The sequence below is a fragment of the Canis lupus genome, chromosome 28, assembly GCF_011100685.1.
Source record: "Canis lupus familiaris isolate Mischka breed German Shepherd chromosome 28, alternate assembly UU_Cfam_GSD_1.0, whole genome shotgun sequence".
NCBI classification, from domain to species: domain Eukaryota; kingdom Metazoa; phylum Chordata; class Mammalia; order Carnivora; family Canidae; genus Canis; species Canis lupus.
The window spans coordinates 13,401,185-13,415,607 of record NC_049249.1 but is presented as its reverse complement, the minus strand read 5'-3'; the positions used below and the strand labels follow the sequence as shown (position 1 = coordinate 13,415,607).

Below are 14,423 nucleotides of genomic sequence, written 5' to 3'. Positions count from 1 at the left end.
CCCCAGTATCCGGGTAAGCTGACTTTGTAACTGTATCTGTGCAGCTTCAATCATGAACTGTTTTCAACTAGGTATTTAGACTCACAAGACTCTGTAGTCTCCTCACTTGGCATCAGTCTCCTCAGGATATAGGACAGGAACCAGTTTATAGGCAGCATGACGTAGCAGTAGGTGGCACTCTCCTCTGGGGGCGTCTTTGCAGCAGCCATGCAGTGGTTCAGAGTTCTCCTCTCCACCTCCCCAGAAGATGAGCTTCAGAAGAAGACCACTCAGGTGCAAGAGATGAGATGCACAAGGCAGGTGTGTAAGTGGCCCTGGCTTAGAAGACTCATGCTACAAGAGACATTGGCTCCAAAAATGTAGGTTCTAGAGTCCCTACAAGAGATCTATTCAGTTACAAGGTCCTTGCAATCAGGAAGCCTAGAGCATGGTGTTCACAGAGGCTGTTTATAGTTTGTATAGTTCCAGACCAGATGCAGTTTATCCATTACAAGCAATGTTGCCTGGAAACATAGCTGACATTTTACTCTTACCAGGTAACCAGGCTAAACAGATCGAGTAAGTCAATGGAAGGCCCAATTCTCATGTAGAAGTGGGAGAAGGTTTTGTTAACACCGTGCATCCAGCCCAGCAGGATCAACTCTGGGGAGGAAAAGGGGAGAGATGGTGTTGGCCTCAGTAGGGTACTTCTGGTAGTATGAAGAACTATATTAGAGGGTACACTGGCACGTGTTGGCTTATGCAGGAGAAGGTCATTCACGTTGGTTTAATGGAGACTTGTGTGTTCTGTGGTTCCTTAGGTGACCTTAGAGGAAGACTCCAGAATGAAATTTCTAAAACTATTAGGATACAGTAAAGATGAGCTTCAGAAGAAGGTAAGCTGCTTTCACATCAGGAGCATGTTCTTGAGACAGAGAAGAAGAGAATGCTGTCAGTAGGAAACTATCTCGATGACCTCTTTCTGGGTTTCATTAATGTATATACAAACATTTTACTTTCTGGAGGTAGGCTTTTCCTCAGGCAAATAGTCCAAGGATCTCAGAGAGTGCAGTCAGTGGGGGGTGGAGGTAGGAAGAAAGCATAATAATGTGTTTGACTGTGTGCTGGGGAGAGGGTACTCATAGGTCTTTTCCTGCAGGTGGCCGTGTGGTTGAAGAGTGACTTGGGGCTGGGTGAGAGCCCTCAGTCCAAGAGAGATGATCTCCACAGTAACAGACGGCAGGCCTTCTGCAGCCAGGTGTGGTTGGAGCCCAGGTAGCTGGACCTAGGGTACCACAGGAGACCTGCCTTCAGGGCATCTGCCCCTTTCTGGCCCTTTGCTTTGCTCTCATAAAGTGCTCAGCATCTCTAGAGGCCTTCAAACTACTCACTTTTTGGAACCACAGTGAGACACAGAATGCATAAGCTTTTGGGCTGAGAGAGGAGCTATGTTTTAACCATGGAACTAGAGCCCTTCCCAAACCTTATCTGGTTTATTCTTTTAACTTTATCTATTAGGGGCCAGATAGTAGAGGTCCCAGAGAGAGCTACCAAGCCAGCTCTCTGTTTTTGGGTTCATTTCCAAAATAGCCACCTCTGTCCTTTCTTGTCACAGACCTCCAAACATATCACAGAAGAAGCCTCTGCCTCCTCAACCTTCTTTGATGAACTGATCCCTCAGAATATGGCTCCATGGGAAATCCCCATCACAGAAGGTACCCTGATCCTGAGTGAGAGAAATGCTCTGTGTGGGAATAGGTGGGCTCAGAGTTCTTGGACTTGAGAACATTTTCTTGTTCCCCGCCTCCTGCCTCCCTCCCACCATCACAGATGCTGGGTGGTTCTGTTACTGGTTAGAGCTCTCTCTGGATTTTTATGGATACGTCTTTTCTGTGGAAGACCTTCTGGCAAGATACTTTTTTTCTATCCTCTGTTTTCTTTTTTTTTTTTAAGATTTTATTTATTTATTCATTAGAGACACAGAGAAAGAGGCAGAGACACAGACAGAGGGAGAAGCGGGCTCCTCACAGGGAGCCCGATATGGGATTTGATCCCCCCAGACCCGGGATCACACCCTGAGCCAAAGGCAGACTTCAACTACTGAGCCACCCAGGTGTTGCTATCCTTCTATTTTCTTACTTAAAAGACTATGACCCTGTTCTTGCTGAGCAACACACACTGTATCTCTGATATTGCCATATGAAGCCCTCCTTCATCTTAAGCCCTGTCCTTAGAAAATTTCCACTGGAGCTGGCATGCTGGGACAGCCCACTACATTTTGTTGAGGAATGAAACTTGGGAGTTTTGTTTGGGGTAAGGGAGGCTTAGTGATACAGAGATAGAAAGGGTACTATGGGCCCTGGAGGGGATAGGAAGCTAGGGTCCAAGGGCTGGCAAACATGGAGGATGTCTCTGCCTGCAGACACTGATGGACTCCTGAGCCAGGCTCTCCTGCTTGGAGAACTGCGCTCTGCTGTGGAGCTGTGTCTGAAGGAAGAGCGCTTTGCTGATGCCATCATCCTGGCCCAGGCTGGGGGTGCAGATCTGCTAAAGCAAACACAGGAGTGCTACTGGGCCAAGAGGAAAACCAGAATCTCTTCGGTAACTGTCCACTGTGTAGGAGAGGAGGGGAGGGGATTGCTTGGACTTTGTCAGGTGGATGCCTATACCTTGGTGTTCAGAAGATCTGCCAGGCTCTCTCTCTTCCCACTCCAACTATCCCTACCTCACCCCCCACCCCTAGTCAGTGATCTAATAGGAAACCTGCTCACGAGTCACTTTTCTTAGCATATCCCCCTGTACGTGACTCTGGTTGCCTGTGCTAGATGGATGGCTGATGGCCTCCTTCCCTTTCTGCCCATTATAGCTGCTAGCCTGTGTTGTACAGAAGAATTGGAAGGATATGGTGTGTGCCTGTAGCCTGGAGAACTGGAAAGAGGCACTGGCCTTGCTACTGACCTACTGTGGGCCAGAGAAATTTCCTGAGCTCTGTGGTAAGTAGCCCTGGGTTTCAGGTTGGAGTGGTGTGACTCCAGCATGGAGTTAATGGACACGCTGAGGGAGGGGACAGAGGAGCAGCCTGAACTCTGGGAGGCTAGGCCATGTTGTCAAGGCCAAGGTCTGGTTCAGCTGGGAGGCAAGGGACTACCGTGCTTGCTCCTACTTTCAGTAGGGATAATTTCTTGTCCTGTTTTATTTACTCTTTCTCATTACATCATGATGCAAGAGCTCTGCCCTTTGTTGTAGAGCAAAATTGGCCTCAGTATTGTCCAAAGCCACTGTGATTACTTGTACTGTAGCTCATGGTCCTTCACCTATTTTCAAACAGGAGAATGAGAAGAAGCACAGGAAAGCTATGCCATTAAAGAACTTTCCATCTCTCTGCAGACATGCTGGGTACTCGCATGGAGCAGGAGGGTGGCAGAGTACTAACATCTGAAGCTAGACTCTGTTATGTGTGCTCAGGGAGTGTGGAGCAGCTAGTGGAGTGTTGGGCAAAATGCCACCAGGCTTCATCCCCCCTGGCTCTACAGGTACACCTTCTCTGCAGGGCACTAGTCACTCCATACTGGGCTGTTAGGAGAAGCTAGTGGTAGAGATGTGCAGGGACATCAGAGATGAGTCTTCCAGTGAGGTCCCCAGGCTGAAATCAGTATATTAGGGAGTAGAAAAAGGCCTTCAATATCTGGCACCTTCTCCCATGGATGAGCTAGCACCTCCCTCTCTCCTTCTCAGTCAGGGGAAGCTGAGCAACAACTGTTTAGGTATTAACCTTCATAATTTTTTTCCCCACTTTAGGTTTGGTTATACAAATTTATTCTCTATTTGAGTAATTGTGAGCCTGGGCCTTCTATTAGCTGCTATGAAAAGTTCTGTGGATTTAAATTGTACCAGACACTCTGCAGGTAACCAGAGAAGACTCATAGGAAGACAAAGTCACAGGTGAAACAATAACATAACAGAGGCTAAAATTGATGATGTACTAGCAGAGTAAAGGGTAAAGGAAGCAAAAAAAGAGGCAGAAATGTATGAGAATCTAAGACCCAGATGAACCCAGTTGAAGCAAATGCTAACAGCTTGGGAGGTGAAGCCAAATGGCCCTTCTGTAACCGTCACATCTCTTATGTGATATGACTTGTCACCAAGTCTCTAGGTGAACTGCCTGGGCTTAGAGAGCAGGATGTGCTTTGAAGAGATCTGACTGCCCTTATTCCTGTTCCTATAGGATTTGATGGAGAAGGTTATGGTCCTTAATAGGAGCTTGGAGCTACTGCGGGGTCCTGATGGGGTGATCTCAGGCCCTGCCACAATCTATAGGGTCAGTCAGTATGCCAATCTCCTGGCAGCCCAGGGCAACCTGACCACTGCCATGAGCTATCTACCCAGTGACTGTACTCAGGTGAGTGGGACCATGTAGAGAGAGCAAACCATTTCAGTCATCTAACACTGGCTGAGCACGTCTATATTCCAGGCACTATGCAAATGCTGAAATTCTAGGGTAAATGAGATCTAGTCCTTCAGGAAGCTCACAGTCTGTTTAGGGAAATCAGATGTCAATAACTTATAGTGTTAGAAGCTTATAGTAAACACTGTGGGACTCCAGGAAAGGAGCTGGTTTTGCCCAGAGCAGTCAAGGAAGGCTTCCCAGTGGTTAAAACAGTTGGGCTGGACCTTCAAAGAGAAGTAGCTTACCAGCAGATGTAGGGCATCCTAGGCAGAAAGAACAGCAAAGAGGGAGGCTTGGCAGGGAGGCTTGGCAGGAATTGGGGACCTTTGAGTCATCTAAGGTGGCTGAAGTGCAGAGGGTCAACTGAAGTTTGGATGCTATATGGGGCTAGGCTTATAAGAAAAGATGTTTACTTGTTTTAATTTTAATTAACACAGTTCTTCATTATTATAACTTTTGTAGCCATCAGTTCAGCAGCTGAGAGATCGGATTTTTCATGCCCAGGGTTCTGGTGTCTTGGGCCAACAGTGTCCTACTTTCCCTTTCCCTCGGGTGGTTGTGGGAGCTACCCCCCACTCTAAAGAAACATCATCTTACAGATTGGGATTCCAGCCTTCTCATCAGGTAAGACATGGTTTGGTTTGTTCATTCCTTTGCTCACTCATTCGAAAATACTTATTAAATGTCTACTAGGTACCAAGCATGATTCTAGGCTCTTGGAATATACTAGTGAACAAAAATGATGAAAATTCCCAACTTTGTAGAGCATAGATTAAGTTATTTTTCAAATAACTGCTATCAAACAACTGCTAGGCTCTTAGACCAGAAACAGGGACAAACCATGATTCATGCCCTTAATTAGCTCATAGTCTAGTGGAAAGATAGATGTATAAAAAATTAGTACAGTAAAATTCATAAATGCTGTGATTGGGGTATGATAAGGTGCTATGGGATCACACAGGAAAAAGCAACTTAGTCTTTGGGGGAGCGGGAGAAGTTTCGGGAATGTTTCTGAATGAGTATGGTGTTTGATCTGAGTATTGAAGATTACAAAACATTTAGGCGAGGGAAGGAATAGGTAAAGGCTATTTCAAGTAGTGGGAACAGCATGTACATAAACATTGAAGGGAGAGTAAGCAAAGCCCACTTGAGGAACTACTGATATTTTAATGGGGCTGCAAAACAGGTGTTTGTGGTAGGGGAGTAAAGTCAGATGAAACTGGAGTAACAGGTAGGAGATAGATCAGGAAGGACCTGGAATTCTGTGCTAGAGACCTTAGACTTGACCCTAAAATTGATAGCAGTCAGGAGCTATTGAATGGTCTTATTCAGGGGAATGACTTGCTATGTATTTAGGAGAAGGGCAAGGCTAGAGGTACTTAGGAGGTGAGAGATGATAAGAACATGAGATGACCTAAAGCTGGAGAATGAGATTACATTTAAGATATTTATAGGTAGAATTGACAGAAATTGGTGATGGTTTACAGAGGAATCTGTAAAGTGGTGGGACTGACCCCTAGGTTCCTGGCCACAGTGCCCAGTTGGTTAGGGTGTTGTTAACTTAAGATACCAGGATTCTACTGGAGTGACTGGGGAACAAAATCCAGAAAGATGGTAAATGGAGTTATCAGATGATTCATCCTGTCCCACCTTCGATTCTCACCCTAATTTTCTTTCTTCTTTCTTTCTCCTGCCTCATCTTTCTACTCCAATTCCTTCTCTCTCTTTCTATCTCTCCACCCCTCCTTCTTTCCTTTCTATTTTGAAATAATTATAGATTCACAGGAAGTTGCAAAGAAATGTAGTGGGAAGTCTCATGCATCACATCCTCACCCCACCTCATGCCAGTGTCCCACACAACCATAGTGCAATGTCCACACCAAGAAACTGATATTAATACAATCCATAGATTCAAATTTCACCTGTGTGTGTGTGTGTGTGTGTATGTGTGTATAACTATGTAAGAATTTGTCTACTCATCTTTTAAACAGGGCCCTTCACAAAGCAAATATTTCTAATTTTATAAGGTCCAATTTATAGTTTTTCTTCTATGGATCATGCCTTTTGTGTCTTTGTTAGTCCACTGTCCCCTAAAGTTTTCCAGTGTTCTTTTTCTAAAAGTTTTATAGTTTTATTTATTTATTTTTATTTTATTTTATTTTATTTTTTAGTTTTATAGTTTTATGTTTTACATTTAAGTCCATGTTCTATTTTGAGTTAAATTTTGCATATAGTGTGAAGTTTAGGTCAAGCTGCTGCTTTTTTTTTTTTTCCCCCAATGGATATGTATAAAAAGGCTGTCTCTTCTCCACTGAATCAATTTTGCTCCTTTGTCAAAAATTAACTGGGCATATTTGTATGGCTTTATTTCTCAGATCTCTCTTCTATTCTATTGATCTGTGTGTCCTTCCCTCATAATACCACTCTGACTTCAATACTACCACTATATAGTAAGTCTTGAAATGGGGAAGAATAATTCTTCGCACTTTTTCTTTTTTTCAAAAGATTTTATTTATTTGAAAGACAGAGTGAGGGCAAGAGAGAGCATGAGCAGGGCGAAGGACAGAGGAGAAAGGAGGATCCAACTCTCACTGAGCAGAGAGCCTGACACTGGAATCTTGAGACACTAGGATCATGACCTAAGCTGAAGGCAGAGGTTTACCTGACTGAGCCATCCAGGCACCCCTGGTTTTCTTTTTTCAAAATTACTTTGGGTGTTTTAGGACCTTGCATTTTCCATATAAATTTTAAAGTAATTTTGTCTGTATCTGCAAAGAAACTTGCTGAAATTTTGGCAAGAATTTTATCAAATTATAGATTAATGTAAGGAGAATTGACATTTTTACTATATTGAGTCTTCCTATCCATGAATTTGGTATGTCTTTCCAATGCTGTTTGCATCAGCATTTTATAATTTTAATCATACATATCCTGATGTTTTTTCAATTCAGACATCAGTATTTAATTTTCTCTTGAGCAGTTTGCAATCAAATGGTAATTGCATTTTGAATTTTGGTTGCCATTTGTTTATTGTTAGTATATAAAAATATAATTGATATTTTTGTGTTATGTATCCTGTGACTTTTCAAGGCTCAGGAATGAGTTTCCTGAACTCATTTATTCGTTCTAGGAGTTTTTTGTGGATCCCTGGGATTTTCTATGTAGACAGTCATGTTATCTGCAAATATAGTTTTTCTTCCAGTCTATATGCCTTTAATTTCTTTCTCTGCCTTATTCTTATTGTAGTACTAAACTAAGAAAGGTGACAGTGAACATCCTTGCTTTGTTTCTGATCTTAAAGGAAAAATATTCAGTCCTCCACCATTATGATGTTAGCTAGGTTTTTTTGTAGATACTCTTTATAAGGCTGAGCAAGTTTCCCTCTATTCCTGATATGCTGAATTATGAATTATTGTCAAAATTTGTCATATATTTTTACTATTTTATTAATTTTGTTTTGTTTTTAAACATTTTTTAAGATTTATTCATTCATTCATTCATTCATTCATTCATTCATGATAGACATAGAGAGAGAGAGAGAGAGAGAGGCAGAGACACAGGAGGGAGAAGCAGGCTCCATGCCAGGAGCCTGATGTGGGACTCGATCCCGGGACTCCAGGATTGTGCCCTGGGCCAAAGGGAGGTGCTAAACTGCCGAGCCACCCAGGGATCCCCTTTAAACATTTTTTTAAAGATTTTATTTATTTATTCATGAGAGACACAGAGAGAGGGAGGCAGAACACAGGCAGAGGGAGAAGCAGGCTCCATGCAGGGAGCCTGACATGGGACTTGATCCCGAGTCTCCAGGATCATGCCCTGAGCCAAAGGCGGCACTAAATCGCTGAGCCACCCAGGCTGCCCAGATTTTATTTATTTATTCATGAGAGACACAGAGAGAGAAGGCAGACATGGGCAGAGGGAGAAGCAGGCTCCTTTCAGGGAGCCTGATGTAGGACTTGATCCCAGAACCCCAGGACCATGTCCTGAGCCGAACGCAGATGCTCAACACTGAGCCACACAGGTGTCCCTTCCTTTAATAATTTTAGAACTATTCTAGTTGTCTATTTAATTTTGACTGAGGTTTGGTAGTCTGTGGTTCTTGAGGAATTGGCCATTTCTTCAAAGTTGTCAAATTTATTAACAAAATTTGTTGGGATCCCTGGGTGGCGCAGCAGGTTTGGCGCCTGCCTTTGGCCCAGGGCGCGATCCTGGAGACCCGGGATCGAATCCCACGTCGGGCTCCCGGTGCATGGAGCCTGCTTCTCCCTCTGCCTGTGTCTCTGCCTCTCTCTCTCTCTGTGACTATCATAAATAAATAAAAATTAAAAAAAAAACATAATTTGTTAATAATACATATTAACAATAATTTGTAACTTTATTACTTATATTCCTCTATTATCTCCTTAATGGCTGCAGGGACTGTTGTAATATTCCCTGTGTCATCCCTGATCTTGATGATTTGCGTCTTCTCTCTTCATCTTTGTCGCTTTTTATAGAGTTATCAGTTTTGTTGATTTTTATTTTAGGAGCTAGCTTTTTGTTTCATATTCTGTTTTTCTATTTTCAGTTACTTACCTTTCTTTTCCCTTCCAAGTGCTGACCCTTTTTTCTCTTCACAGGTTCCAATTTCAGCTCCAAGGTCAAGGATTTTCACACCTCAGTCATCACTAGTGACACCCTTGACTCCTTCCCATCCTAGCCCTTATCAAATCTCCCAAACTCAGAATATAAGTGACTACAGGGCACCTGGGCCCCAGGAAGCCCCGCCTTTGCCCTTGTGCCCTGGTGTAAGGCCTGGTGAGTAAGTGAAGATTTGTTTGGGCAGAACACAGAGGCAAAGAGTTGGCATGACCAGAATGGATTTGGGGGGCATTACGTCTACACTGTAGTGAGAGGAGCTCTGAATCCCCAGTACTATCACTTACTGGCTTTGTATCTATGGGCAACAGACTCAGGCACTCTGTTTCTTGTGAAAAGTGAGAGTAGCTGTTATGTTGGTCATTTCAATCCCACAGGATTGCTTTTAGGGTCAAGTGAGGAATAGTTAAAAGTACTTTGTGTATGGTAGATCTCCATACACAAATATTAATTTTTTATTATCATTATTAGGTTTGTTTTATTGCTGCCTTATTCTTACCTGAAATGCTCTGAGTCTCTCCCAAGGTGAAGTTTGGTGGCAAATGACCTGTTTCTGTTCCTTTTCAGCTTTATTTGAGCCACCTCTGTTAAGGCAAAAAGCCCAAGTTCCTAACCCCATGGGTTTCCCTGGAACATGGCCTCTTCCTGGTCTACCTCCACCCATGGCAACTCCAGACATCAGACAGCCTGGCTCTACTTCTATAGCTGAGACTACCCAACTATTCCCTCTGCTTCCTGTGAGACTACCAGGTGTCAGCCCTACAAGCTTCCAGTATCTAGCCCCACCTGTCAATTTCCCCATGACACATCCTCCAGGAGGGCCAGGTACTACATGCTCTAGCGTCCTCCCAACCACTGGCCCCTCGAGTGCTCAACAAGGTCAGTCTTCTTTCCATGGCTTCTCTCTTCTGGGTCATTGCCTCCTTCTCTTTCCCTCTCCACTACCACCTTAGGAGTCTCTCCTTAAGCCAATGAACTGGGGGCCTTTGGGTTGGAGAATGTCAACTGAGAGTATGGCTGGTTTGCAGAGGGAAGTGTGATCAACTCCAACTAAAATGATCTTGCTGATCTTCAGACTGATGATTTCAAGTGCTCCTAACTGTACCCCTATATACCTCATGTGCTATGTTATCTTTGTGCTATGCAGGACCTCAAGATTCCTTGAAAAATGCCCTAATGCCCAGGGCAAACCTCCAGAGGAAAGAGGTCAGTGTGTCTCTTGCTACCTGCCCCTCATACATTCACCAATGACCTGTATTCTAGTTTCTTCCAGCATTTAGCCCATCCCCTAGTCAGGGACACACACAGTCCTGTCCCTTTCTCTACTCATTCTTCTCCCCTCATCCCTCTCCTCTTTCCTTCTTGCATACATGTATCAGTCTCTCCCTCTCCTGGTTCCCGACATGCTGCTCTGTTCCCTTGCTCACTCAGATCTTCTGCTACTCTCTCAAAGCAGGGTCTAGGAAGTCGCTCAACTTAGACTCATATGCCTTTCTTTCTTTGTCTCTAGTTGCCAGGGACATTTATGCCCCCAGCACCGATTACTGCTCCAGTTGTGAGCCTCACCCCTGAGCCACGAGGGGTCCTTTCTTCACAGCCTTCTGTCCTTGTTGGGGGCCATGCTCCTCCGGGAGCACCAGGAGAACTCAGCCTGCAGGTGACAGGAGCAGCATGTTCCCCTCCTCTTGGAAACTCACCAACTTTCCTTGAGTGTAGAAAAACAGGGAGCATGGTGGCTGGGCCTCATTCCTCAACGGGGGGGGGGGGGGGGGGGCGGAGGCAGATTCTGTACTGGGGAACGGGTGTGGGCAGGTGCCAAATGTCCTTACTGCAGAGAAGAGGGATATACCCCACTCCCCAGCTGTGCTCTGCTTGAGTGGGAGCAGCGTGACATTGACTCACTGAGGACTAGTCCATAGGGCAGCTATGAGAAGGTCAGCTTACCCGTCTATCCTGTCTCCCTGCTCCTTCCTTAGCAACTTCAGCAGTGGCCTCCTGAGAAGGTGGGAAGGAAGGAGCTGCCTTCCAGAGCATCAGTCCCTGAAGACCAGCTTTGAGAAGCTTCTACAGTGCTGCTCCCTGTCTGCCACTGATTTAGTAAGTCTGAGCCTTCCCCATGATGTCCTCCTCACACCATTAGCTTGTTCCCCGGACTCCTGAGCTATAGATCAATTCCTTTTTTGACTCTTTTCTCATGGTCTCTGGGCCTGTTTGCATCTTATACTTATTTGGGGGCAAGGAGGGGCTTGTCTGGTCTGAGCCTAGCTAGCCGGTATCAGGGCCCCAGCAACATTGAGGCTTACCTCTTGGAAAGGCAGTACGGGGCACTGGAGGGAGGGTGAAACTAGGAGTCAGGAGACCTGCCGTTCATGCACCGGCTGTGTCAACTTAAGCAAGTCACTTATCCTCTTTGGGCCTTCATTTCCTCTCCTGTGAAATGAAAGCAATAGCATTAAGTGGTTCCAGCTCTGATACACTGTGATTCTTTATAGTCCTTTGTAGTGTTAGTCTTAGGGGTTGGAGTCAGAATCCATTTTCCTCCCTGCAGAAAACAAAACGGAAGCTGGATAATGCAGCCCAACGTCTAGAATGTCTATATGATAAGCTCTGCCAGGGCACAGTAAGTACACTTAGTGGTACTCCTCTGCCCCCTGCCCTCCACCATCACCATGGCCAAAGGGACCCCAGTGTCCTCTCCCATAGGTCTCACCGACCTGGTTCCCCACAAAATACATGCATACACATTTTGCCCAGACTGGGCTCCAGAACTTAAATCATCTCTTACCCTTCCATGCTCCCAGGGTAAGGGCTGGGTTGGGCTCCCTGACCTAAGCGTGCATCCCTCCACAGCTCTCGCCTCATGTCCTGGCTGGGCTCCATGAGGTTGCCCGATGTGTGGACGCAGGAAACTTTGAGCAGGGCCTTGCGGTGCATGCCCAGGTGGTGGGCTGCAGCAGCTTCAGCGAGGTCTCCAGCTTCATGCTTGTCCTGAAGTCTGTCCTCACCATTGCTCATAAGTTGCACGTGTAAACCAGGCAGGCTCTCTTGCGAGGAGCCTACTTCTGCTGTTACTTAACTCCTCCCTGCAGAAAAGGGGGAATTTTGGAATAGATTTTTTGTTTTCCCCACCCCTCTTCCCTTGTTGCCAGGTATATGATGCTATGGGCTTGCCTCTAAACTAGCAGAGTGCCTGCTTTCCACCCCTTTATGCCTGGCTTTCTAGAATCTGCCAAGACTCTCTCAGCCTCTGAGGCAGACACAGAGTTGGCTCCTCACTTGCCTTGATGCTGTACTCTGACAGGACCCAAGACAGTTCATCTTCTCTCCTAGGGATATTCTGTTTTAAGTGGCTTCTGAGATGAGCAGGATCAGTACCTCCAAGTCTACCTCTGCTGTACCCATCTTGTGGGACTTTTGTTTTATCCCTTCTCTGGGTTATGAGCCTGACCTTACCTTCTTGGCTCTGACTTAATATTTCCAGGTCCTTTATACTCTGGGCCCCAGAGGCTGGGGTAGAGTAAACTCTTGTTGATTTTTTGAACAAGTCAAGGTTATGAGGGGTTGGTGCTGAGCAGAAAAGGAGGAAATTTGGCCTTTTACAAGGACCTTCTCTTCTACCAGTATTGTAAGGGTGGGCTAGGTTAGGTGGAATATAGAAAGGATGCACTGCCTTTTGCTGGGAGCTGTCCTAGGCTGTGAAACAGGAGCAGAGGGACCACTGCCTGCAGGGAATGGTCCTGACTTGACCTGTCTGGGCCCTGGCCCAAGGCCCTCAACCATTCATTCTGTGATCATAAGCCCAGTTCTGGAATTGGAGCCATATTAACAAAAGACTTTTCTAGCACTGCTCCTCAAGGGTTGGAGGCCCTTCTCCTCAGCCCCTACATGTCTCAGGGCTGCCTTCTCTTGCTGTACTTTTCATGGTTGGACTTTGTATTTGAAGCACTGATGTACTTAATGGGCAATAAAGCTGCTTTGTTTTGGTTTCCTCAGTCCTCTTCCAATTATTATCTCTTCTAGATCCTATTTTGCCCTTATCTTTCTTCCTAGCCTCTTTGTTTGTGCTCCCTGCACCCCAATAAAGCAGGAGAGAGGCTTGAGGACAGATGGGGAGTCTAGAAAGTTGAAGAAAGGAGGATGCAAGGAGAAAGCCTTGCAGCTTCTGTGGCCACTCTGCTGTGTGTGTGTGTGTGTGTGTGTGTGTGTGTCTGTCTCCATCTGTGCCTGACGTTCAGCTCTAGGGTTTTCCCCACAACACTTCAGGGCTGAGCTCAGCTACACAAAGGGGCTGGGTGTGAAGCCGGGGGTACTATCTCTAATCCTGTTGTAGATCCCATCATGTCTGTGGGCTAGATGTGTGTGTTTGGGAGGAAGGGATTGTTAGGCAGTATTTGTTTGTAAAGCCACTTGCTCTTCAGATAATACTTGCACTAACTTCTATTGATGAAGCAGTGTGAGCCCCAGCAAAGTCCTTTCCCAAAGTGTCTTTGAAGCCAAGAGCCCATTGAAGGGAAGAAAGGCAGGGAGAGGGGATTAGTTTGTTCAGCAGCTGTGAATTTCAGTGGGAGGTTGATGAACTCCGAAGTCTTTGTTTAAATTAAAGGGGGGGAGAAAAAAGCCGCTGCTGGAGCGAGAGCCCCACTTGGGGCCCTGAACTAACACAAGGAGAAGTCTGAGCTGCAGGGAGCTGTGTACTGACTGCGAAGACTTTTCCCAAACACTTTCGGGAAAGGTGTTGTGAGAAGAGAAGGGGCGGAGTGGGGGGATTAGCATGTGAAATGAAGTTTTCATTGACTCCAGTGGGGGTAGAAGGCTATTTTAATGGCATTTTGTTCTCTTATTTTCTCTTCTTGAGCTCTTTAGAGATATTGTTTTGCTAAGGCAGGCTTTCTTCCCCCTTCTTTCCAGTCTGCGGATTGCCTCTATGGGAGCCAACATAAATATTTCTCCTCCAGGAATGTGGGTTAATTAAAAGGAAATGAATGAGTGGAAGCATCCAATCCAGACCCACAATAGGAGGGTGCCCTGGCCTGCCCTCCCCTCCCACCACCGCCAGCACCACCAGGGCTGAGCGCGACCCTGGCTCTGTCTTTGCCCTAACCTGCTGCTAAGGCCAGTTGAGGCTGGGATTCTTTTCAAGGAAAGAAAGCCCTGCCTGTGTGTAGGCTCACAGGCCAGGGACAGGAAGGACAGTGTTTTCCGCCCCTCCTCCCCCACCCAGTGTCCTTGTCACTTCTCAGGATCTCCTTCTGCTTCTCTCTGGTGGAGATAGATGGGCCTTAAAGAGGACACAAGAGGAGGGAAGGGACCAGGGTTCCAGTATGTACCCCATGGTAACTTACTAGTTGGCTGAACAAAG

The 14,423-nt window shown here is 45.8% G+C and overlaps 1 protein-coding gene across 1 annotated transcript in view; it reads left to right on the top strand.

The window, feature by feature from the left end:
• SEC31B (SEC31 homolog B, COPII coat complex component) overlaps positions 1-13,051 on the top strand; it is a 31,979-nt gene extending 18,928 nt beyond the window's left edge. The window contains 16 exon segments of the mRNA XM_038578529.1: positions 801-875; positions 1,139-1,237; positions 1,595-1,694; positions 2,402-2,580; positions 2,846-2,972; positions 3,367-3,512; positions 4,205-4,378; positions 4,889-5,050; positions 9,046-9,223; positions 9,632-9,943; positions 10,212-10,270; positions 10,575-10,721; positions 11,041-11,088; positions 11,090-11,161; positions 11,613-11,684; positions 11,915-13,051. Of these exon segments, the coding sequence (XP_038434457.1) occupies positions 801-875; positions 1,139-1,237; positions 1,595-1,694; positions 2,402-2,580; positions 2,846-2,972; positions 3,367-3,512; positions 4,205-4,378; positions 4,889-5,050; positions 9,046-9,223; positions 9,632-9,943; positions 10,212-10,270; positions 10,575-10,721; positions 11,041-11,088; positions 11,090-11,161; positions 11,613-11,684; positions 11,915-12,094 (2,130 nt within the window). The 3' untranslated portion in view covers positions 12,095-13,051.
• Positions 13,052-14,423: the final 1,372 nt, after the last annotated feature.